The sequence below is a fragment of the Maylandia zebra genome, linkage group LG8 (assembly GCF_041146795.1).
Source record: "Maylandia zebra isolate NMK-2024a linkage group LG8, Mzebra_GT3a, whole genome shotgun sequence".
In the NCBI taxonomy this organism is placed as follows: Eukaryota; Metazoa; Chordata; class Actinopteri; order Cichliformes; family Cichlidae; genus Maylandia; species Maylandia zebra.
The window spans coordinates 10,662,168-10,688,729 of record NC_135174.1 but is presented as its reverse complement, the minus strand read 5'-3'; the positions used below and the strand labels follow the sequence as shown (position 1 = coordinate 10,688,729).

Sequence of the window (26,562 nt, the reverse complement as noted above, 5' to 3'; positions counted from 1 at the left end):
TCTGCAGTAAAAGGAAGAAAGCATATCAAGTATCATAAATCGACCTGCTGATATACAGCTGTTACTCTGGACGTGATAAAACACAGAGCGCCACCAGCAGCAGCACCTGACGTGACTGGAAACAGTACCCTCTCCACTCTTACTCCAGACTTTAGTCAATTTAAAATGTACTTTCATCTGAAAAGGGAACAACTTAGCGACAGTTTGGTTTTGTTAGCCCACGTAAAACACTTCATCTGGTTGGTCTTTGGTGGCTTGAGATTAGGGACGTGACAGCAGCGTGACGGAGGCTCTTGGTGCACTTACACCAGCTCTAATCCACTCCTCGTGAAGGTCTCCCAAGTTCTTGAATCGACTTTTTCCAACAATCCTCTCAGGGCTGCAGTCATCCCTGTTGCTTGTGCACCATTTCCCCTTCCAGTCATCTTTCCATTAATATCCTCTGTGGCAGCACTCTGAAGGGCCAGGCTTCTGTGGCTTACCCTCCTCGTGGAAAGCGTGGATAGTCGTCATGTGAACAGCTCAGTCTACAGTCAACTGAAATATTTTAATGACCCAAATAATCTTATTTCAGTTTAACCTGATTGTTTTAGCATAATTGCATATAGCCCTTCAGTGGCAACAGGAACAAATGTTTATAGGTAACATTTTGTTAATGCAATTTCAAAAAAAAAAAAAGCTTTTTAATCAGTGACATTAGCAATTTGTCACCCTTTTTAAAATCATATTACAGGAATATTTTAACCCTCATTCTTTAAGGCTGTTACAGGACAAGAGTCGAGGCACAAGACAATCAACCTGGAACAGATTTAAATAGTTTCTTCATATACTTTATTTTCTTTGGAAAGGAAAGCATTCATATTACATGTTTTTTCCCCCCATATTTAAGCTCACCAGACAGCATACATATAAAACTATGGAACTTAAAAATGCAGCATCATTATCATCATTTCTAGTTTAATGGCATTTGTTTGTTCTCTCAACGCACAAGGATAAGGCAGCAAGGTACAAGAGTGCACAGAGAGAGAAAGGAGGGGATCATAATGCTTTGATTGTCTCTGAAAAACACAACTCAACTTCTTTTCAGGGCAACTCCAGCATCCAAGACCTTCTCACCTGGTACCATGTTGGGTCAGCTCTCTAAGAACCAAAATCTGCATTTATCAGAGGCCAAAAAAATAATAATAACAATAAAGCAAAGTTTACACAGAAAATATAACAAAGCCATTTAAAATAAAAAAAAAAATCCAAAAACAACAGACCGGGCAAAAATCTAACACCACATCACTACTGAGATATCACAGCACCGTGTTCACTCAGCTCAGTGGGAAAGACAGAGAGAGAGGGGAAAAAACCCAAGCCCTCTATAACCGAGTTCACTAGAAAACCACTCAATGAGTCTGGCCTGCGCTCAAGTGCAAAATCAGCTCTTTATGCATCTTTCTGCTCAGGGTGATGTTTCACTACATTCGCTCACGCTCAGCCCCGCTGTGTGTAATGCCCTGGCGAACGCCGGAGAGCACACTAAGATAGACTGGAGAAACAGAAAGGCAAAAAATACTGACTGCATTCAGGCTGGGAGGGTCAGGTCGACCCCTGCTACGTCTGCTTAGAAAACCCAAAATATATTTAAATACACAACTTCTGCAGAACAATGCAGACGCGCACAGTTTCTTATCGGACACGGCCTGAAATATACCCGCTACCGACACAGCTTCTTAGAAATACTGTGGTACTAGAAGGGAATACCCCCCCCTCCATACAGTAAATGCGTATTTCATAGTTCTGGGAGGAACCAATAAGGCATGGTGCATATTTAAAGACTGCATTAAAGATGTCAAGCCACTAGGGAATGTATTTTTGTTTTAAATTGGTAAATAAATACAGGCAGGAGGAAAAAGAAATAAAAGTATAAAGGGGGAGAAAAGGGAAAGTTAAGTGTTTGAGACGACTGGAAACCTGCAGTCACAGCTACACTTCAACTGTTTTGGTTTCTATTCCATCCACCTTTTAAAAATACAACTTATTTATTTCTTGATCTAAGGCCATGTTCAACACTGAAAAATACTCACACACAGAAAACCCCCACCTCACACCAAATACAACTGAGTCCTATCAGTCCGTAGTTTGGCAGCTGCCCCACATTACCCCACCGTGTTCTTTTATATTGCCGTAACACCGTCTCTAACAGCAGTGCTGATCCATCATCTGCCCTTCGTTTCTGCTACGCTCTTCTTTGACGATTGTCTGGAGCTTGATCTGCAGGGAGTGCGGTGTAAAGACAGAGGGGCCGGTACATGTCGCAGGGTGAAGGCTTTGTATCACGAGTCTCCCTGCAAAAATCACATCTGGCAACATCATGGAGGTCGAAAAGACTGTCGGGAAGCGAGTGCCGATGACAGCTGAGACACACGAACTGCACTAAACAACAGTAGAAACAGTGGAAAACACCAATTGCATGTGGACTATAAACCAAAAATTTGGCATTTACATGACTATCACTCCTAGATTTCCTAGTACACTGTTTCACACGTATGAATTAAATTAAAAACAGAATGAAGCGAAGGAGCTGGGGGTTGCAAAGTGGCTTGCGTGTGAGATCCTTTAGCTGATGTGAGCTGGGATCAGCTCAGTTCTGTTAATTTATAGTGATGTTTTACCCCTTTTAGCTTAAAGATGTGTTATATAATCAATAACTATACTGACTGTAAGCTGTACTTATGGCATTTATAAAAGTGAAGACAACCAGTAGTAACGCTCTAAGACACACTGCCACTCATCTAGCTTACCCCCTATAATAATGTGATGTTAAAATGTGTGTGTAGTAGTGGGTAAAAATACTAATAGAGCTCGCATATAATAAACTAGCATGTCAAAGATTAATCATGTGACTGGAGAAATGTTTTATGTATTTTGCTGACAGGAAGCTGTTTGACCTCCATGATGGCCACCATTAGTTTGTTGTCCTTCATGACCAGGCACAGTTGGAGAGGTTCATCTTTTATACGAGGGCTGCAGATATGGGCAGGCGCCTCCTTATAGGACAGTGCTCTCGCTCTCCAGGTCACAGTCTTTAGGAAGAGGCGGCGAGGAGGAGGAGGAGGAGAAGGCGGTGGCAGTCGGCAGCTGCTGGTCTACTGCCGTGAGGAAAGGAATCACCGGATCTACAAAGTGGGACACATCATGGAAGACAGATTAGTTGCAGTGAGGAAACACGTAAGCTTAGTCACAATAGCAAATAATCTTTAGATAAAAGGAGATGTGTGTGGTAACAGCTGAAGCAGATAATTCCACTTACTGTTTATGTTAGCAAGGGACTGCAAATGGGTTTCCCATGCATGTAGGAATTCATATAAAACACTACATAAACATCCCAAAAAGATAAATGCCCACATGACAAACAGCAGCCATAATGGCAAACACGTGCCCGACGTATGAAAACACTTAAAGCTGCTGCAGAGCAGTCAAACTGTGTCACATTTTCCGCAGATTAAAACTAAACTGGAGCAGAGGTTTGGCAAGTGAGGAGTTCTCCAGCCAGCAGGTGGCGCTGTGCAACAGAGACTGACAAGCAGCAGTGCAACAAACCAGTGAAAGCAGAGAGAAAATGTAAAGTCCGGAAAGATGTTTCTGTTTAATTTTAGCTGGAAAACTCATTTGCATTTGAATGCAATTATTAAAACTAGGGCATTACACTGTTTTGGGGGTGGGTGGAGGGGTGGACATGATTCTGAATACTGGAAACACAAACATGCATGTTAGAGGTGCACATGAGTTAAAAAAATACAAAAGCTTAAAAACTCCACAACACGGATCACTTCATATTTCTGAAAATCTGAACGGAGTTTCCCGGACAGTGAAGGGTTTGAAAGCCTCGCTAAGAGCTGATCAGAGTTTCAAACCCCTTTGTTTGTGATTACACAGTGACAGCCGATGAAAATGACTCGTGAGCAATGACAGCTCTGATGCCAGACTGCCGTATTACCTGTAGTGAGACATTCACTTCTAGAAACATGTTTTTGAGAAGCAGTGGAAGATAAAGTGAACAGTTTAATCGAGTCCATCAGTGTGAAGCTCTCTGGTGTCTTTCCGTGTTAATGGAAAAAACACAACATTTTTAAAGTTAGTGAACAAACATAAGCCAAAGAATTCGGTGGAAAGATTTTAATGATTCGTGTTTCACCTTCAGGTATTTCTTTATATAATGGAGTAGCTAGCAAAGTCTGTATGGTACAGAAGAAGAAGACATTAATCCAATCCAACCTGTGGGAGGTGCTTAGAAAACATGGGGTGAAATGTGTCTCAATGACTCGAATGAATGGCCCACTATAAGTGGGTAAAGATCAGTGAGGCTATATTCCCTCTATACTTTGCAACTCAACTGATGAATTGAAGTTTGAGTGTTTAAAAACACAACATTTTCTTCTTTTCTTTTTTTAAAGATCTCAAGAGGAACAAATATTATCTGCAGATTTCTTCCTCATCATTCGACTGGAAGCAGCAAGTGCAACCGTATCAAATATCTGCTTTTCACATCAGAAGTGGGTTTCTCACTAAAATCCATCACACATCATGGGACAGTCGTGCATCAAAGTTTAAAAAAAAAAAAAAGGATGTGAAAGAGCCGGCAGGCTGTGATGATGATGATATGTATTTAAAAGGAAAAAAAAAAAGTGCTACTGCAAGTGTCAATTATCAACAAACCTCACAAGTGTGTCTTTAACCTGCAGAGGTATTACAGTGAAGAGTGTTAGAATTACAGTACATTAGTATTAGGTTAGTAATGACACTGTTACACACACTTCACATAAGAAACGGTACCCACCCATCATCTTGGTGCAGATCCCGTTGGTCTCATTGGTCACTGTGGTGGGTTGGGGCGGCGGGGGGATGTTGGGTCTGTTCCGTGGTTTGGGGACAGGCCGCGGCCGGGGAAGCGAGCCCGACTGGTAGGGAGATGGAGATGGGGATGGAGGGGTAACTGCATCCTGGCTGTTAGTGCAGGGTGGAGGGGTGTCTGGAGGGGTTGGGGTTCCCGGGGGTGAGGGGTCGGCGCTGTGCTGGTCTCCGCTGGGCTGGCCGAGGGATGTGGGCTGCACAGAGGGATTGGCCTGCGTCGGAGGTTCTGGGGGTGGATGGCTCGGCGCCTGGATCGGGGGCTGGTTACTCGAATGGCGCCGATGTGTGGCACTTGGATGTGAGGTGGGGGAGGTTACAGAGGTGGACGAGTGGCTAGACAGGGGTCTGGGGGTGGAACTGAAAGTCTGGGAGGAGACAGAGGATGAGGAGTGGTTTACAGAATTACAGGGCTGACTGGGTGGAGGGTTTGTGGGTTTGGGAGGAGCAGGAGCCTGCTTCTTGGTACCTGGAAGCAAAAGGTAAACTGCCATTATTGGTGGGAAACATAAATAAAAGTCCAAAAGTATACATACGATATCCATCTGTATAAGAAAATCTAGGCCCCAGTCCCACAGGCCTAGGCACCTTCTGCCAACCACAGGTCACGAGGGAAAGACGTGCATTCCCTGATCAATTGTGAGTAGCTGCTGGAACCTGAAGTGACCATTAGAGGAACTGTATTTTTTTGGGACTTGGGTACTGGCTTAATTTTTCACTAGCCATCAATCTCATACCATCTCCAAGAGCCATGCAAACAGTGATGGTCCCACCCTAAAGTCTGTTTGCATGGGTCTGGCTATTCAGAGGGAGGAATTATGGGAATTCAACCCATGCAGAAGCTGTACTGATGTCCTAAACATATTTAGATCTTTATTTAATTAGTATTTCTAAGCAATGAATGACTGACTTATTGCACCACTTTAGGGTGTAGATTCTTACCTCTGCGCATCATATGTGGACTGGGCCCCATGGATCCAGCCGCAGGGGTTCCAGTGCCCAGCTGGCCAGCAGCCTGGCTGCCTCCTCCAGAGCCATTCCTCTGGAGCGCAGGGGTTGGGGTGGATGTAGAGTCACGTAGCTTTGGGCTGCTTAAGAGAAAGAACACACACACACCAAAAAAAAAGAAAAAAAAGAAGAAGCTTTAAACCTTCAAGTTGGCCGAAACTGAGTAGCACATATGCAACAGCATCCAGCCTTGAATGTTTTTAAGAGCTATTAAAGTAGAATCAGATTTATTTTAGTAGTAGCAAACCCCTCTCATGTGCTGCATAGTATGTGCCACAAATATAATCTGGGAGGCTCATCTAAATTTGCTTTCCCAGTGGAGTCTGTAGAGCCAAAAAAGCTGAGCTGAATAGTGTCATCTGTCTGAAAATGAATGTTGTCTTTTCAGCAACTAAATCAAAGACACTCGTTCAGTCTTTGCATAACAGGCGCCAATGTCCAGGCTTTTCAAAGCAGATGAAGCCAGTTAGTGTGAGTTTCCTGCTGATTCTAGTGATTTGGGGAGGAAAGCAGAGGGATGGGAAGTCAAGAGGCCCTGAGAGCGACTGTTAGTGGAATGACAGAGGCCATTGTTGTGCCATTTCAGTGGGCTGATTTTAGAGTCGTCTGCATAGCTGCAACTGGTGGTGGCGTAAGAAAACTTGTGGTTTTGTTAGAGAAACCACCAGCTGAACTAAGGTGACCAAGAGAAGAGCTGATGTCTATGAGGTGCCAGTGAGCCATGCATTAATAAACCTCTCCACTTTATGCAACTAATCAGATTGACGTTGTGCGTTTACCGACAATTCACTAATGTCTTCCTGCAGTTCGAACCCTGAAAACATAAAAGCATGCATGTGTGCTTGTAAGGCATGCTACGTTTTTGCCACCAGCAGCAGAGATGCAGGGAAACACCTCTTACCTGAGCTCCTCTGTGTGCTGGGCTAGAAGCTGCTGAGCAGCTGCAAGAGCAGCAAGACCCTGTGCCAAACTTTGCTGGAAAGGATCAGACCCTGAACCCCCAGGTGAAGCTTGTGACTGGGGCTCAGCCGAGGCCTGGGGAACCTGCCCAGCCCCGTGTCCCTGTCCCTGAGCCTCCACGGGGGGTAAAGGAGGCTGGAAAGCAGGTGAAGTGTGCTGCTTTCTACCTAAAGTGTTACTGCCTCTACGAAGGGTGTGGTCCGAGTGCTTGTTAGTGGTACTACACAGGGATAGCAGGGAGACGGTGAAGGAGAGAAACAAAAACCACCAAAAGAGATTCATGATTAGGGCAGAATCACCACAGCATAACGAGAAAAGTGACCGGATTATTTACACCAACATTATCTAGAAGCATAAGAAAGCAGCTGGATTAAAAGGCACAAATGAATCAGAGTGATCAGCGAGCAACTTCTGGAGGATTACTTGTCTTTGCGTCCTGTGTCGTTCTCTGGTCCCACCATGCTGCCAGGTCTCTTCCTTTCAATGGTGCCGGAGTCATAATCTAAGTGATTGTTGTGGTTGGATGCAGGTGTGGGCATCACAAACATGCCAGAAACATTGAACTCCACGTCTATAAAAACACAGTTAAGAAAAACAGGTTAAACTGTATAAAGAAAGAGTGCAGGTGGGTGTTATAGCGCCCCCTTTTGGTTAAAAAAAAAAAAAACAGCAAACGAACAATTTAACGTAAATTTAACGTTATTCACTGTAATGCACAGAATGTTCAATCAATCCATGTTTGCATTCTTTACTTTACGCTAGCTTGTGACCTGTGATAGAGGGAGAACCTAACTGAACAAGACCATGGAGGTCTCGGGTCGTTATCCAAGCTTGTTAGACTGAAACACAGAAAACACTCATTTTTATGTGTAAGAAGAAGCAGATGTTGCCAGATGACAGATGTTTACTTTGTTTATTCTGACACAAACATTAGCCTATTATTCAGTTTACATTAGGCTGGAATGCTCCAAAAACCTCTCATAAGCTGCTCAAAAAGACAATTCAAATTTAACTGAACGAAATTAAGAATCAAAGATTTGCCTGAAAGTGTTTGTCTACAGACTGTGAAAGGAGTTTCCACAAACAGAGTCAGCAATTTACCAAAGTCCTTATTATTGTGAGGTGATAGCTCCCACTGTCTCATCATCCCTCTCTGTATGTGCACCAGAGATGCTCAATTATGGCAACACTAGTAATATATCATCTCTGCCTAAGATACAGGCCCTCAACAGAGACTATAAGAGAGGCTTTAACTAACCTGCCTGTGCAACCCAGACAAATATGCAGCTGCCTCAGAACTTTACATACATCCAACATCAGTATGGATGTCATGGTATTTCTGGCTTTTCATGATTTTGTTAAACAGTTTTTTTCCAGGATGCAATGAATGCACACCATCCATCCTTAATGACTTTAAAAAACAAGAATTGGATGAACAAGTCTTTGGGATTTTCTGGAATCCACCAAAAGCACCTGGTCGAGGTGTGACTCTCTAAGATATTAGTGGGGGCGTGTGTGTTTATTTAACCCAGCATGTAAACTACTGACTCTGTTACATATTAACAGTAAGAGGGAGTTTTACTTTCATTTAGTTCTTCAGTTCACTGGATTTGGTGAGTGTTTAAAGCAACTTGTATGTATAAGACATCTTCCAGCCAGCCTCTAAAGTACGAAAACTGTTTGACCTTGGTCATCTTATCTCAGTCCCCTTTCACTCCTGATTATCGGCCTTGCAAGGCAATCAATATCAGCTGCCTTCCCCATGACTGCCGTATATACTGATAGGACTAATGGCTTCAAAGAAGGTAAATAAGGTCAGACTGAAAATAAGCAGCTATAGAGGAAACCCAAGACCTACCCTCAGGAAAGAACCAGTCAGCATGTTGGATAATGGGCTCAACAATGGCCACCACGTGCACAGAGGTAGCTGCAGCCATCTCAGCCAGACTCCTGGGTGTGCATACATAGATGTGCAAAAATTAGATGCTTTCTGACATAATGAGGGATGAACTGAAATAAGCTTAAATAACAGACTATCGTTTCTACGTTTTCTTCACCACCCTAGACTAGGCTCTGACCTCCCAGACACTGTTACATCTCCCTTGTTTTAAACATGACTGACAAGTAAGCTGCAACAGATTATTCTGTCTTGCCCGCTCACCCTTCAGTCTTGGCCCAGAGCAAATTGGGTCCCAGGACAATGGAAATGTTGCTAGGGGTCATTTTGTTCTGCTCGCTCTCCTGAGCCAGTTTGGCTAAAAACTTCACCAGATACCTAAAAGAAAACACGGAGGGCAGAGAGCTGAGAATAGTCTTGCGTGACAGACAAAAGCAAAATCAGTCCCTATGTAGGTTTCAGCGACTGACCTCAGGTTGTTTTTGTTGTTCTTTGGTAGTTTATCACATACAACCCAGAGCGCCTGGAGCCGTTTGTCTGGGTCTGACACACTAGAATGATAGAAGAAAGTAGATAAATAACAGCACAGCTCATTATTTATGGAAGACATAAGAAGCCAAAAATATACATAAAAATATGTATTTCAAATCCACCAAAATAAAGCATTAAAATTTAATTATTTATAGGTTTCACATGGCAAATTTAAAATTGTTTATATAAACTACCCTGCTTTTATTTTAATCAAATTCATTTGAGAGTTTTTGTCATCATTCTCACTTCTCACATTATACAGGAAACTTAAAGAAGCATATTAAAAACCTTTGATTACATGTTTATTTATCAACTTTTGAAGTTTCCGTCCTTTATAATTGCTGGTGTAATCTCCAGATGGCAAGTAATGTGCTGTGCAAAGATAGATTGAGCAGGACTATTTAGAGCCTTGCCTGGATGCCTGGATCCATTCATCATAAAGCTGGAAGGTCATTAGAGGTTCAGGGAGTTCCCTCAGGTAGGACTTTAGTGCTCCTGTAACCACACATGTGCACAATAGTTTTATTTAAAAACACTATTACAGGCAAAAATGTAGATGAAATAAAATCGAGCCGCTACGCCATTTATCAGTTAGAATCGTGAAGAGTGAAATTGAACTATCCCTGAGTTTGTCACTGAAATATGAAGAAGAAAAGACAAAGTTTGAAAGAAACATTAATTATAATAAACAGCAAATATTTGCTTGCTTTTTAGATTTTGGTCCAAATTTTACACTAAGAGATACAACAGCTGAAGAACGGTGCCGGTTTGGAACGTACCAGCGACAGCGTGGGGGTCAGAGTAGAACTCCTCCAGCTGTGAAGTGGAACAGTCGAGCGCCGCCTTTAGCTTCTTTAACTTGGATGCCCCTGCTGCAATTCTGAATAGACCCTGACACACACACACACACACACACACACACACACACACACACACACACACACACACACACACACACACACACACACACACACACACAGACAGTTACAGACGGACTCTGTATCCACTACGTATACTCCCTCTGCCAGCTGCACACAATGAAACCTTAAAGCAGGCAAACAAACACACCCACCAGTCACAGCATAGCGAGCTATTTACTTTACACATAAACAAAGGCTGTCTTCACACCATAATGACACAGACTGGGCTCACAGAGGAATGAATCAGGAAACAAATAATGTGCTTTGGAGTTAACACTTGCCCTCTTTCCTCCCTCCCTTTTTACACAATCACAGGGGAAACAAAACCTTCTGATTTATGGACAGGAGACGACCACGTCCCAGCACATTGTATTCTAAATTTGTATCAGGGTGGAGAGACGTAAACATTTCATGTCTATTCGCGTTCATCATAACATGGCGACCATTTCTCTGGAACAGCGTTACGGAAAATCATTTGCAATTTGCCCATCTCCTTAGATGTTCGTGTAAACAAACAATTAAAAGCTTAGTTTCAATTTTCTCAATGACCAGTCGAGCCGTTTATGCCACTTCTAATTAAAATGCCAGCATTACTTTTAGTTCACTGGTTAAAACGAGTAATAAAGTAAAAGCCAATAAGCTCATCAAACTAGATAAGAATTGATTTCTAAAACGAGCATCGACAACCTATCAAAAGCATTAAAAAGAGGCTGTACTAAAACCTCTTATAGAAATCAAACTTTGGCGGGAGCACACTGAGTAAATGCAGAACAACATGGAAGTCTGTGCTTTCTTAAAGCGATATGTCATCCCTGATAGGTTCCAGTCTGATAAAGAGCACAGAAACTGCCCTCACCATAGTAAGTGTTCACTGCGGTATGATGCTAATAAGATTGCTGTTCTTATTTATTTGGCTTAAGTGCAGCTGTTGACAAGACCGATCCCAAAATCCTCGCTCACTCTCTGGAGCAGTGCGTCTACGTTTTTCCAATAACGTTCTTGAGTGGTTTAGATCACATATCAGCACCTTTGGAGATCAGCTGTCAAACAGTCGTAACACTTCCTGTGGTTCTGCACGGGCAGTTGTCTCGATCAGTTACTGTTCTCATTATGCATGCTGCCACTTGGCAACCCTATGAGACAGCAAAGCACTAATCACCGTAGTTATGCAGCTGATACATGCTACATGCTAGATGACAACTCCCTTATTGCACTATTTCCAACTGATATTAACAAACGGACGAGCACATTTTAAACAAGCAAAACAGCAACAAGACAAAAATGGAAATTCTTCTAAAGCTGCTTTGGGCTGCTCCCTTATACACTGTTCAACTGCCCCTTAAGGCAAATATCTAATCATAAGTCAGCAAATGAATTAATTTATGTGCATAGACATGATTAAGATGACCCGCTGAAGGTCAAATGAAGCATCAAGGCAGTTTAAGTGGCAGATGGGCTGGTCTGAGTATTTCACAAACTGCTGATCTGCTGGCATTTTCCACCACAGTGCCACAAGTCGAATGACACAACCATGCTAACAGAGAAGCAACAGTAACTCAAATAACCACTCATTACAACCACTCCATGCAGAAGAGCATCTCTGAACCTTGAACCCGATGAGCTACAGCTGCAGAAAGCCACACTCGGCACCACCCCTGTCAGCTAAGAACAGGACACAGAGGCTACATTTCATAAGAGAAAAACATGGCCTGGTCCAATGAGTCTTGTTTTCTATTGCAACATTTGGATGGTGAATCGGATGTAAAAAACATTGTTTCAGGATGGTGGTGTAATGTTTGAGGGATATTTTTGGGCCACTTAGTACAGCTGAACATTGTTTAAATGCCACAGCTTGAGTATTGTTGCTGACCTTCCTTTATGAACACGGTGTACCCATTTTCTGTTAGCTGCTTCCAGCAGGATAATGCTCCACGCCACAAAGTTCAAATCATGTCAAACTGGTTTCTTGAACGTGACAATGACTTCACTGTACTCAAATCACAGTCACCAGATCGCAATCTAATGGAGCACGTTTGGGATGTTGTTTAATGGGAGATTCATATCATGGATGCACAGCCAAGAAATCTGCAGCAACTATGTGATGCTATCATGTCAATATGAACCAAAATCTTTGAGGAAGGTTGCGAGCACCTTACTGAATCTCGGCCATAAAGCAACCACTTACTAATAAGGTTTAACTGAAAGGATCTGGTGACCGTATATCTTACTTCAATGATCCAAAGCACTTAAATTTTAATCAGTATCTCGTCTTCACTCCCTGCCACAATCTATAACTTCCATACCTCTTCCTTCATGCCCGTCTCTAGAAGCATCATGACACAAGCCTCTATTGGCAGGGCGATCTCCCTCCCACTCCTCTTCAGGTGTTCATCCAAACCAGTGCCAAACGCCGGCTTTTCCGTCCATGAATCTGAATGTAAAGAGAGTTAATAATAAATAGAGAGGAGAAGAAAGGAGCAAAGAGTGGAATTAGAAACACATGAAAGACCAGATTATTATAATTGTAAAATACATATAAGTGTGAGTAAGGCCTGTTACTGGTTTGGATGGTAGATATCTGGGTCAAAAACTTCCCTTTGGGCCATTTTGTTAAAAAAAAAACAAAACAAAACAAAAAAAAAACTCCCCTTACAAGGTGTCGCCAAATAATAACCACAGGCTCTCAGCCAACAGAAGTGACTGTTCTGTAATCTTTATGTGTTTATGAGCGAGTGTGAGCACGTGAGCTTAAAGGCAAGTAAGGAGGGAGGGCCGGGGAAAGAATTTTGGGGTGGTGTGGGGCGCTCCAAAACCAGGTGGGTGTGTGTGGAGCTCATGAGTCATTGCCACATGCTGGGAGACCAGGCTAGTCTGTGTAAGACCACATGCGTTTAATGCAGAAAAAACAAACTCCTTGAACAAGACACAGCTAAAGAGTGCACGTAAGATGAAAACAAACTGAGAGGAGACATCACAATCCTAAAATTCTCAGAGTCGAGGACTGTTGTTTAATGTCAGGACCCCTTTAAAGGTATAGTCAGTCATTTTTAGAGTTTATTTAATAGAAAAGAAAAATACCGTACTCATAAATATGATTATTTATTACATTTTCCAAAAAACTGAACTTAGAATTAACCCATTAAATATACAAAGGAGCGGGCACAGACTGGTGGAAGCCCCGCCATCTTCAACAACAACAGCTAAGTGAGCTTTCCTGACTCATCACACTGCATTGGATACCTTTTTCAAAGTTTTGCAGTCTCCTCCTCTCCCCGTGAATAGACGAGGATGAGCAGCTGAGGTAAACAGCGCACTGACCGCCTACACACTACAGATGAACGGCAGCCAGAGTTGTTTGTCCTAAAACGGCCACCGTAGCTAGAGGCATGGAGTTAATATGCAAAATACTCCAAAATATTTAATTAACACATATCCATTTTCATTTTATTCCTGATCTATTGCTAAGTGTTGATAATATTCAACTATGTTATAATAAATAGTAATAGAAACAGGGCCAAGTGATTGTCCTAGAGCAGCCAGCGTCGTTAAGATTATGCACTCGAATCTGACAAGGTAAGAAGACAGAATTCAGTTGACTGCAATCTGTAATCTATTGACCATCTAGTGGTGATATTTTACACGCTGTACCTTTAACAATGTCAAAACGTGGGGAAGAAAAAGAGATTGGCGGGATGTAACTGAAAGCAGTGGTTTTGGATTTCTAGAGTCAGCTGAGAATGAAAACTTGATTCTCCTCATTGCAAGTCAGGACACATATGAGTGAATTTCCATGTAAAGTAGATATTTAAAAGGGGGAGCCAAAAAAACAGGTAAAACAGAGGTTGCTGCTGGGAAGGAGGTACAGGAGGTTCCTCCAAGAAATAAGCAAAAGGGTCACGTCACATGTTATGCATGGGAAAGTGACTTTTATTTTCCCCATAACAACGTTGCACTATTTTGTGCTAAACAGGTGTGTGTGCTTAAAGCATGTTTGCATATCTTATACCTTGCTGAGCCTGGATGGTTGGCAAGACAGTCTCCAGAACAGTGAGAGACTTTCTGTGGTAATCTGCCTGAGCTTCTAAGAGCTACAGAAACAGAGAGACACACACAGCAGAATAATAAGAGCAGTAAAGTACATGACAGCAAAGTAAATACAAACAGCTTGCCAAGCATCCGCCCCACAGCTACTCTGCAGCTGTGAATGTTCCCACGGAAAGTCATGCAACAACAGCGCTGGCTTGTTGACACAGTGAACTCACCGTTACGAAATAGTGGGCATAGTCGCCTTCTTTTGAGAAAAAACTGTACATGTCGGCAGCAAGCTGATCCTGTTGTAGAAGAAACAAAAAGGCATGATGTTAGATATATAAAGATGATGTTAAGTTATCATTTATAAGGGAAAACAGGGGAATTAGTGAGGCTATTAAAGAGGATCATATCTACTAATGTCATCCCTCGAATGGAAAAGTGCTTCAGGTGGCACAAGTTCAGGCGTCAGTGGCCGGTTAAGCTTCGCACGACTCATAAATCCTAAGTTTTACAGAAAGTTCTGTACGTCCTGGACAGAAACACACATCATGGAGTCATGACACTAAAGTCACCAGTGACTCAGTTCAGTAGATTCACACAAACACACAGAGAGCTGACAGGACAGAGTCAGTTTGCATGCGTCAGCAAACCGGCCATTCCAAGGGTCTTGGAATGTCCAGTTGTTGCTCTAATGAGTTTACTCCCAGGCCTATTTCCAGTTTCTTTTACTCAGATCACTTTAACTCTGCTATGTGATTGCTTTTAAGCCTAAGTAGTCTTAAACACAACAAGTAGCCATGAATAAAGTAGTCTACATTTAATGGCATCAGTTGAGTTACATTATCAATCAGGTCATGACCTTGCAAGTGGCATTTCTTCGATACGGTCCTGATTTGATGATTTGACATGACTGGTAGTTTGCCTTGATATAGACTTGCAGAAATGAATCAGTATGTTTGCACATAAAGATTACCTTGCAAAGCTCCACTTTGTTCATGGCCTCATCCACCTCTTCCTTGAGTAAGTCAGCCTTGGCCGTCAGTGCTTGAGTGTTTGTTCCTGAGATTATTGACTTGGTTGCCTGCAACCATCTGAATACGGAAAGAAAAGAGGAAAAAGCAGGAAATGCAGACGGCAATCTGAAATGTGGGCACTGTAAAAAAGTTAATGCCTGTGAATAAATGTGATTTATGCTACTGTGTTAGCAGTTCCAGGTATTTTAGAATGCATCGCCTAACAAGCAGAAAGACATTCAGACACACCTTGCTCTGGCAGAATCATAGTCCAACACCAGTTTGGCCAGCTGTTTCCTCTGCTTCAGGATGTTAGGGATTTCCACCTAAATGAATGGTTAAAACACACCAAGCTTAAGAAAATATACCTCTGAAGAAGACCTGCAAGGCACTGCCACTGATTTTCCTGCATGACTATTGGAGGTTTAATAAAATATGGTAATTGTTAAATGGACTGGTTCTTATATAGCACTATTGTACTCTAGTTACTAACTCAGAACAGCTTTAAAAAACGTCTCATTCACTCATCCACACAAGCACTTTTTCTATGCCTAAGTGCTTACTATCCAACATTCACACTCTAGTGAATTGATCAGGAGCAACTCGGGGTTCAGTATCTAGGACAAGGATACTTTGGCTAGTGTTATGAGGGCTGGGATGTTTCGAAAAACACAGGACAATCACCATAATGGGTCACTGCTCTAGCAACTAGCTGCTTTTTACTAAAAAGCTTTCGTTCATTTGGAGTTGGGCAGCACAAAGCAAGAGAAAATTAATCATATAAAGTATAAATGACACCAGTTAAAGTGGAGAAATGGGTGCAGCTGATATTTTAGCCATTCAAAAAGCAGTTCCTTTATATTAAGTTAATATTAATGCGTAGGGTTTCTGACCTCGGCTAACTGGCTAAGTGGATCCAGAACGTCCTTCTCTATCTGCAGCTCATGTTGCATCAGCTCTGATGCCAGACGATTCTCTGCATCTCCGCACACCTCCATCATTTTCCTATTGACAAGCACATGAAGAGAGAGAGAGACAGGCCTGTTAAAATCAAGCAAAGTCACACATATGCCTCATTAACATATCCGCACTAACAGATGTGGATGTTAGGTCTTCTGTAACCAGTGTAATCACACGTGTTCTTTGCAAAATGGAATTTACATAACAACACAGAAGGACCACAGTCTGCGTAACCAGGCCTTCATCTGTCCACAGCCAACAGCTGAGAACAAAACCAGGTCACTGATGTCATCATTTGTAGCCGCTCAAAGCCAGGAGCACAAAGTGACCTAGTGACACTTTATCTACGAGTGAATCAGTTTTGAGCTGCAGTTTTCCCAGATATGAAACCTATAAGCCTTGACACGAGAAACAGCGAGTTCCAGATATCAATAAAACTGTTGGCATGATTGAATCACATGTGCAAGCAGACTCTCATACTTCCCCTTCCTTATTCTTTCCAGACAGACTCATAGCTGCAGTGTAGATTTGTAGACATCTACTTTCTAGATCCTCAACTACTCTGCGTATGAGCACCAGAATAGCTGATCTGATTCTTCTGTAAGGGAACTGCTGAAAGCCCCTGACAGACAAACAGAACCGGGAAGGCCGCTTACCCTGAATGTGAGACCTTGCATTTCACACTCTCTGGGGTGCTTCTGCTCTATATCGGCAACCGTTGCCCAGACAAGGCAATTAGATTTCTGGTGTGTCAATCAATCACACACTCACCCTATTAAGGAGTCTTCTCCCAACTGGCTTCCACCTTCAGTCATTGCCTGGGACAGTGCCGTAAGGGGAAGCTTTTTCTGTTGTGTGTTTAGTGGAGGAAAAAATGCAAACAGTGATTAGATGCGGGTGCACAAACACATGAACTTATGCATACAAGGTCAAGCCAATGGAAAACTGGTTTAGGACTTTCCATTGAACATATCAAGCGTAAATTCAGAAAGAGGAAGCGAGCTTTTTGAGCAGAAGAGGGAAAAAAATAGACCATGAATACAATTTAAGACGAAAACTAAGGAAGTGACACTTCTGCTAAATGACAGCTTATTTTTACAGTTATATGATTTACATCAGCGAATAAACACTGATGTGTGTGCAGCATCCTGTTTTTAATCGAGAGAATCCCCAAAGCCGAGTGTGTCATGCATAGTGAATGAAGATGACAGATGCTGGAAATGGGAAATGGAGCAAGTGGTGCTGAGGATTGGAGAAGTGGAATAAGTGCTTTTACCTGACCATTTCCTGTATAGAGGCGTGGTACAGACTGAGGTGGATATTTTGGGTGGTGTAGGGTAGAAAAACAAAACAAAAGAGAAATTATAGATTGTGCTTCCTACTGTGGACACATTCAAGGAAAAAATATATATAAATAAAAAAGAACCCGACGTGTGTGGGAGGAACAGCTAAATCCTGCAACAGCTGCTTGATTTGCTTTAACAGGTTTTATAGCCACAAGCTTGATGGCTTACATGTCTCTTCTCTGCCTCTGCACCGATGTGTCCCTGTAGACACGACACCATCTTTTTGTGTGTGTTGTGGGACACCACGCGTACCAGCTCCATGCGCCGTTCAATCTGTGCACAAGACATACAAGAAGAGATTTTAGGCAAATAAAGAGCTTTTTGCTGAGGTAGAAAGAGCACACTGAGAACACAAACACCCAAGAAATGTTATACTTTATCACAATTAGAAAAGGAGACAACCATATTTTTATTTATAAAGCGCCAAATCACCACAACAGTCGTGTCAAGGCGCTTTGTATTGTAAGGTAGACCGTACAATAACGCAACAGAGAAAAACACAATGAGCAAGCAGTTTGGTGACAGTGGGAAGGAGAAACATCCAGCAGAACCAGGCTCAGGCACTCCTTTAGAGTACTTCACATGACTCATAGCCACCACGTCATCCTCTACCTGCCTACATTTCATTTATCTTCTGATTGGCTGCCCATCCCAAACAGAAGGTTTAAACAGCAGCTGGGTGGGTCTGCAGTGATCACAGTCAGAACCAATGAGAGGGATATTAGCTGTCACTAACATTATATAGAGCCACAAGCTAAATAACTCAGAAGTGACCGACACCCAACTTCCAAGGTAACTGGAACGCAGCAATGAAGATTACAGAGAGAAAATGCAGTTGATACACAACTTGACACAGCTCTGCCCCCCACTAGCAGCTGAAGTAGCGTATGTTTACAACACTGAGCAACACTTTAAGGTAACTTGGAAAGTGCACATGTTAAATGCTAAACATTCACTATACCCGATAGCCGCTGTGGCTAATAACAGAATAATTATGCAGCAGTTAGGCAGCAAAAGTGATGAATCCTGCCCATAACCTGTCAACTCAACCGATTAGCAGTTATTTGTGTCGTTTTCTGTTAAAATCCCAGACTGAAGCTGAGGAAGTCTATCAGCGGCTAGACAAGCAGTCGGAGCCAACCTCTGATAGCGTGGAAATATGATGCCAAGTAACCAGAAGCACAGCACGACCTCAGACAACAAAACTATTTTCCTCGTCTCTGCACTACCTAAGAGAACATTGAACTGTGTCACAAATACATTACACTTATGTTACTGTACGTCCACCACTGTGTTAGACAATTTAATAGTGCTGTCACTGATGTTATTGTCTGTACTGGCCTATGCAAAAACTAAACGTAGTATCAACTACGCTAGTGTCAACCACTGTAAAAGGAAAAGTGTAACCAGCCTCTTTAAAGAACTTTAGATTAATCTCATCAACCCCACTAACTTGTCATCACAACCCAACATGGCAGAGCGCCCAGCTGAGGGCTAATGAGCTCCAGCTCCATGCAGAAATATGATTTGTGATGGCCTTGTCAGGGTCAGGGGTCAAAGTTCAAGCGTGACTGATAAGGCCTGCTCCTGCGGAGCAACGCTGGAATGTTATCTTCGAAACACGTGACTCATCGGAAATGTCTTCCCAGCAGCGCCCACCGAGATGTGACCCATGGCGAGCAGCTCTTTGGCTTTGAAAAGGCTTTTTTGATTACACAGACTTTCTCCTGTTTACTCAGTTGACTCCACAGATCCACTCTGTGCCTTTAGCCTGACACCAGATATAATACTGTCATTGATTGAAGTTACAGCTATTCAGGCTGAAGGACAGAGGCCAACTGAAACGCCCCAGGGTCACTATTCACTGTGCTTGTCGTGCCAGGTGTCTGACTGCGATGGTCAGCGTCAACATTAGGCCGACTGTCGCTATGGAATGGAAGGGCTGATGGCGAGTTACTGTTCACATGTACTTAGAAGCCTGGTGAACACAGCGTGACAACGCAAGGGATTGGTTAAAGTTGGCCTTACTTGTGAAAAATGGGAAAGCAACTTCACAGAACAGGTTTCTACTGAAGTGAGAAATCAGAACTCTATAAATGTCTCAAAGCGCTAAACATGCACTTACGAGATGTTCAAATTATAAAGGGGAACAGTGAGATCTAGACGGTAACACGAGCAGAAATGGAGGGAGGCGACTTCAGGAGGAGGATAAACCAAATACCGCACAATTGTGTTCCAAAAACAGAACGGAGTCGGAACGCAGGAACTGCACAGCAGATATCCGCCTCCGTGTGCCGCCCCTTCCCTCCCCTCTCCTTGTGCTCTTACGTCAGTACCGACCCATGGTGGCCCCCGGCATTCCTAAAACAGCTGGCTTAAATACAATCTAACCAAAACACACACATGAACACAAGGATACACGCGTTATAGGCTTGGGAACAGTGATTAGACCCAGTTCATTTAGTGCCTGGTACAAAAACATTCAGGGGATTCCCCTCTAGAAGGGCCTAAATTCCTGTGTGGGTGTATGGGAAATGTTTGGATTACATGGCAGGAACTTTCTTCCTTACATTGTTAGAAAGTGGGGCCAGAGAAAGAATAAATTATCCTGAGGAGTCTCGGCAGATCCGAAAAGAAGCTGAAAAGCAGCGGGGCGTGTTTTTTTCCCCTCCTGCCGTGTGATGAGGTCAATACTTGGTCAATCCCATGATGCGTCATAGGAAAGGGAATCCCAATAATATGTAGGACAGACAGGGAGGAAAAAGACAGACAGTGGATGTGTTTATTTATTGGTTCCTAAGAGAAATGATGTTAACATGTCTGAACATGTCCTGAAAGAGCAAAAAATAGCTTGAGATGACGCATTAAGGGTGGAATTATTCTGTAAGCCTTGGATGGGAAACAAAATATTCTTTGTTTGCAGGAGGGATCAATGACAGAAGTGTTCAAACAGGTGGCTCCGAACTTATTACACTGGCAACACGATATTTCTGAAGTACTTCTGCAGTACCCATGTGGACTGATGCTATATACAGAGAAGAAGAAATGGGCAGGCAGCTGGCACAGGAATGCTGGCTGACTCTTTCCCACCTCGGAGGATCAAGCAGAGGACCGCTTTGAGGCAATCGAGCTAAGAAAGAAGCTGACTGTAAAGAGTTGGTTAGTTTCCACAAGTACTGGAATGACAACTGAAAAGATGGAAAAGGAGAGAAACAGCTCATGATCTGAAGCATAGCACAACACCTGTCAAACATAGTGGAGGCATGTAAGGCTGCCACTGGAACTACGTCACTAAGATATACTGATAATGTGACTGCTGATAGAAGTAGCAGGATGTATTGTGAAGTGCACAGGGTTGTACTGTCTGCTCAGCTTTCAAATCCTGAAAACTGCTTGGACAACACTTCAGAGTGCAAATGGGTAATGACCCAAAGCTTACAGCAAAAGCAAGAGTTTCTCAAGGAAAAGAAGTGGGTTCTTTTCAATAGCCAACTGAGTCATGTGATCTCAGTCCAACAGCGCATGCTTTCCAGTTATTAAATACAAAACAGAATGGAGAAAGGCCCACAAATAAGCAGCAGCTGAGGACCTGGCAGAGCATCCCAAGAGAGGAAATACAGCATTTAGTGACGTCCATGGGCTCTTGACTTCAGACAGTCACAGACTCCAAAGGAATTTTATCCATCCGAAGCCTTTGAAATGTGGGTCTACATATAAAAATGGTTCTGAAAGTCTGCAATTCAATCGCACCATGTTTCATTTCAAACTCACTGTGGTGGTGTACAGAGGCAAAAAAAAGATTGTGTCTTTGCTCAAATACTTTTTGAACCTGACTGCACTTTGTTCTGCATTCTGCGCCTTTCTCTTGCTTTGCATATATTCTTCTTGATTCTGTACATTTCCCCTGTTTGTTATTTTTGCCTGCTGTCTTATCATTTATATTTTATTCCTGCATAGTTGGCATTGAGCAACCACAATTTTGTTCTACATGTATAACGAATAAAGAGCTATTCTTTTCTATTCTATTTTGTTCTAATCTAAGCTGCTTCTCAGACAGTACTTCCATCATCCCTTATTACATAAAGAGATTAATCAAAGTGCCATTAATTAAAACCAAATATATTACAGACAAACTTAATAAAGACACAAATAAGTAAAACATGAACATAGGCACAATAGCAGATTAATAGTAAGCAGTGATTACGTAGGGAATTCGATTATCTCTAGCCAGACACTCAGGAACAAACTGTCCACCTTCGTCTAATGTAGGTTTGAGTCAACACTAGTGGGTTACCATGCCAACATGCAGGCTTTAACTGGATTTTATGAGTGGACTGGAGCAAAATAAACTACTAAGAGTACTTGCCTGGACTTACAGTGGTCATTATTGTTATCACTGGTCCTTGTTCCTATTGGGGATGTACTAAGCAAACACATCTATGACATCTATCTATAATGAGACTTAAACTCGATATTTAACCGGAAGCTATTTAAGGATCTAAAAAAACTGGAGCACTGGTTTATCTTTACTTGTTGTTCATCCATATTCTACCAGTGGCATTTTGAGTGAGTTACAGTGGTTGCAAATGGGCACCAAGGTGTGCAACATGACAGTATAAAAAAAACAAAAACATGAATGAGAATTCTTTCGACTCACTGCTTGGATACAAAGATGCAATGAGGATTTTCTTACTGCTTTGATGTGGCCACACTTACCTCTATACAGTACATCCAAACAAAGTTGTTGTTTTTTTATGAGGGTATGTATTAGAACCTCAGTGGATATTAATTAAGTGTATAGACAATCATTATGTTAGCTAATGTATCTTACTAGCGTTTTAAGTCATGCTCAGAAGGCCCTTGAGTATGGAACGCCAGGACTGCCATAATGAATTAATTAAATACACCATTAAATAATTAATTAAATGTGGCAATAATTAATTAAAATTGGAATTAATTAATTAAATAAATAGTTATGACACATGTAATTAATTAATTATTGACACATTTAATTAATTATTTATGTATTTCACATTTTAATTGATTATTGACACATTTAATTAATTAATTATTGACACATTTAATTAATTATTTATGTATTTCACATTTTAATTAATTATTGCCACATTTAATTAATTATTTAATGGTGTATTTAATTAATTCATTATGGCAGTCCTGGCGTTCCATACTTGAGAGAAATGAGAAATTAACAATACTCAACACATCTACTGCCAAAGCAGAGTATTTGTTGCTGTAGTGGCTATACAGTAGGTGGGATTAAAAGCATTTTTGGAAATTATACATTATCACTGGGTATTAACAGAAGATGTACCACAACAAATTAAACTGTCTTCTGCAAAAACATTAGAACAACACAAAAGTTTACTAAGAAACAAACAGAGAATTCCTATTTCAAGACAAGAAGTGAAAGCAGCCTTCGGAGAAATTAAAGGTGATTGAGTCGCCATCTCTGAGTGACTCACTCCATTTTTCTTTATCAGAAAGATCCTAGAGACTGATTCCAGGAAAACAACAGCTGATTTCCAGACAGACGTAGAACAACAGTGTCTTTGAGGAGCGGTCAAAGTCAATTGTCAGAAAAATATAACTTCCTTTCTTCAGTGAAAAAGCACCCCAAGCGGTTAAAGTCACCACTGTTGTCCACTTGAATTATAGTAAGTCCAGCTGGCTCTGAATCTGATGTTCTAGCTGTCACTCAAATGTGCATTTTGTCCATATGAGGCTCACTTCATTTTCACGTCCATCATCTCTCATTTACTGTTGGTTTAGATAATCAGCAATATAAGGTGACAGTGCAGAGACCAATGAAAATAATGGAGGGTGATGGACATTGCATCTCTTTGCAGGAAGTAGCGCAAAGGCAGCCGAGCTTCCTTGACAGTTTATATTCATCTCCCATTAAAACAGAGACCATGTTCACTGCTGGAATGTCTTTGCTGAGCAGCCAGTATTCTGCCCCAGCCCCACCTGCTGTCTGCCTCAGATCAGCTCAGAGGCAGCAGACAGATATATCTGCTGCTCTGCACGCAGAGTTCAGAAGTACTTTGCATGTGCTTCACAGCACTTTTCTAGCAATGAGGTGGTGGAAAGAAATTGATAGATCATAGTATCGCAATGTTTAGCATGGTGATATTGTATCAATGTAGTATTTGAATTTTTTTTTATGAAATAAATTAAATATTACAAACAAGAGAGCTCATCTCAAGCACGTTCACATTAACGTTACCCAAGTAAACATTAAATCAGCTTAATCGTAACACCATTCAACACTGGACAACCTTAGCCTAACAAAGCTGTCTCCTACCTGTTCAGTCACATGAGTAAAAACAAGACAGCAACCTCCTTGCATCTACAAAAATCAGTGGCTGCACAGAATTTTTACATATTCTGTGACCGACTGCAGCTTGTGTCTGGAATGTGAGGGTGTTGTGAACTTCTGTCTCTGTAGGCAGCAACAGATACGTGATTTTCAAGACTTATCACAGTTAATTGCTATATTATCAGAAATAGACTGCATGTAATTGCCAACTCGACTGCAACATTCAATTGCAGACTGACTGACATTTATGGACAGTGATGGCGTGCTTGACAATCTTATCTTGCAGCAAAAATTAGCCAAAGTGAGATGATTGTATCTTATCGTTTAAAACAGATATAGACAAAGCAGTTTTTAAAAAGGTGATAAATTGCAATATACGTTATTACAATATTCAGTACTACAGATGTTATAATATATGTTATTCAATACTCGGCATATCTCAAAATGTTAAAAATCACAATATTGTGTCTCAGAGTGCCTGGTGACTCTCACCTGTACCAGCAACAGCCACATGAGTTACACAAGTACTACTCAAATGAATGCACTGATATACCGTTATTCACCCAGCACTTGTCATGACAACTCTTTGCTAAATTTTACAGTACTCAGTGAAGTCACTCTTTAAGTTAAAAATTAACGCTTCCGTGGTTGAAATTCATGTCCTGGCTCGTCACTTCATAGTACCGAGAAGTCAACAGCAAAGTGCTCCCAGTGACTACCCTAGAAGACAAGACAAGTAACTGGCATAAACATAGACTTTATTTAATCCCACACTGAGGAAATTCACTTGTTACAGCTGCACAAGCGACAGGAAGAAAGGGCGAATTAGAGCTATATTAGAAAAATTTAAATAGAAAAAAAGAAAAGCCAGAATACACCAATATTTTTTTTTATAATGTACATAAAGTGCAGTGGGAATGATAAAATATACATGTGCTTTTATACAGCATTTATCTTGTGTGGATATTGTACAGTCTGACTGCTGTTGAGATCGAGTTCCTACGACAGCGATCCGTCCTACACTGTGGCTGTAACTGTCGCATGAAGCAGCAACAGAATGGCAAATTTATAGTATTAATCTGCTGAAGCTGAGAAAGTCTTAAGCAACTGTTCTCCAGCCCCTCTGAAAGTTTTGCAGTGTTTCTGGTTTGGTTTCAGTCATTTTCTATCCAGTCCTTGTAGATGCCCATTTTCAGATACATATTTTTTTTTCAACTTGTTGCACAAGTTGGCAGGTGTAAAAAACCATCTAGAGCAAATTCATGTCCTTGAGAGACAGAACAAAATCCAGCAAAGAAATGACAGAGGACCTGAAAGGCATCTGGACCTTCAGTTGATCCAGTTACTGTTTGCTAAAGCAGAATCTGAAATGGTATCAATTTTAGTTTGGCTGTCAAGAAGCCATTTGTGGGGAAGGGAAACAGGGAGAAAAGGCTCAAGGACTTAAAGTCGGTAGCAAGAGGTGATGAACTCAAAAGGGAAATTTTTGGTTCCCAATCGGCAGCAGCCTTATACATCAGATATTTCAACAAAGCACTGCATGTATTGTTTATTTTTATAGTCAAACATAAAGAAATGAGGAGTGACTCAAGACTTTTCCACAGCATTGTACATCTAATACTAATGACAATCAGTTATACACTACTACACAATACTTTAGAAATTTCAGTAGACGATAAGCTCAAGCTCAGTGTCAGCACCACAGTGGAGTGCTGGATTCAATACTCAGTGCATTTGAGAGCACTCCTGGTTCCTTATTGAGGAACATGTCATCAATTAACCTGTTCCAAATATTTTAATTGTAGAGATGTAAATAAAAACTGATTTCATACAAAACACAGACACAATGGCACAACCAGCTACAACCCCTGCTTGACACATACGCCCACATTGAGAGCTGGTCAGAGCTCTACAGTGTCCGGTTAATGATTTACCTGCAGGAGGTCATCACTGAGAACTTCTGTTTTCTCTGCTCTGTGGGTGAGAAAAAATAAACAAGAGAGCACAAATTAGCACTGACAGATGACGGCAGACAAGTGGTTCAATACACTTTGAAAAATATCTGAGGGAAATGACGTTAACCCTGAAACGCTGGCTTCCACAGTTAAATTAAAATCAAAGCTGTGCCCTTGGAATCTGTGGGAATGTTGAAAGAGTGTGTTGATCTTTTTAGTTTGTTTCCATGGCTCAAGCAGTCAAGCAAGTCATGTTTCTCTTCAAACTTCAGTGTGTCCTTAAAGTGAATAAAACGAGCAACAATACAGAAGGTGTGTTTCTGTTTACTCTTTCAGTTTCTTTCTTGTTTGCTCAACAAGCCTTGATTTCCTTAAGCTGCAAGAGCTCAGACTCATGTCTTCATGCGCACAGCATGCAGCCCTGCTCTGCCTGAACTATTAATAGCAAACTAATAGTTGGACTTGAAGAGGTCAGACAGATTAGATTCACTTAAAGAGAGAAGGCTGGGAAAACACAGGCACACCTCAGACTGTTTGTTAATGCCTTCACACGGGGTGGTGGCTTCTTGTTAGAGAGAAGGGACAGTTTACTGCCTGCTGTATTGTTATTTTTTTTCCTTGTGTGCCATAGTTATATTAAGCTCATACAAGCAATACTTCCAATGAATAAGTGCTGTATTTTAGCCAACATCTGAATTTCTAGG

General features: G+C 41.7%; 1 protein-coding gene across 8 annotated transcripts in view; it reads right to left on the bottom strand.

The window, feature by feature from the left end:
• Window positions 1-814: 814 nt before the first annotated feature.
• The window catches only part of arhgap17a (Rho GTPase activating protein 17a), a 33,896-nt gene continuing 8,148 nt past the window's right edge, over window positions 815-26,562 (bottom strand). Inside the window, exons 2-21 of one of the 8 annotated variants that reach the window (XM_004562287.6) lie at window positions 25,838-25,877; window positions 17,732-17,836; window positions 17,494-17,526; window positions 16,989-17,065; window positions 16,151-16,262; window positions 15,507-15,583; window positions 15,218-15,335; window positions 14,475-14,543; window positions 14,219-14,300; window positions 12,516-12,643; window positions 10,072-10,183; window positions 9,706-9,787; window positions 9,232-9,312; window positions 9,026-9,139; window positions 8,723-8,814; window positions 7,288-7,435; window positions 6,806-7,084; window positions 5,839-5,987; window positions 4,826-5,365; window positions 815-3,164 (exon numbers count right to left, since the gene is read on the bottom strand). In XM_004562287.6, the coding sequence (XP_004562344.3) occupies window positions 3,037-3,164; window positions 4,826-5,365; window positions 5,839-5,987; window positions 6,806-7,084; window positions 7,288-7,435; window positions 8,723-8,814; window positions 9,026-9,139; window positions 9,232-9,312; window positions 9,706-9,787; window positions 10,072-10,183; window positions 12,516-12,643; window positions 14,219-14,300; window positions 14,475-14,543; window positions 15,218-15,335; window positions 15,507-15,583; window positions 16,151-16,262; window positions 16,989-17,065; window positions 17,494-17,526; window positions 17,732-17,836; window positions 25,838-25,877 (2,566 nt within the window). In that variant the 3' untranslated portion in view covers window positions 815-3,036. The remainder of the gene's footprint in view (window positions 3,165-4,825; window positions 5,366-5,838; window positions 5,988-6,805; window positions 7,085-7,287; window positions 7,436-8,722; window positions 8,815-9,025; window positions 9,140-9,231; window positions 9,313-9,705; window positions 9,788-10,071; window positions 10,184-12,515; window positions 12,644-14,218; window positions 14,301-14,474; window positions 14,544-15,217; window positions 15,336-15,506; window positions 15,584-16,150; window positions 16,263-16,988; window positions 17,066-17,493; window positions 17,527-17,731; window positions 17,837-25,837; window positions 25,878-26,562) is intronic. The other 7 variants (XM_014409754.4, XM_004562288.6, XM_076887296.1 and 4 more) reach the window with 7 other exon arrangements.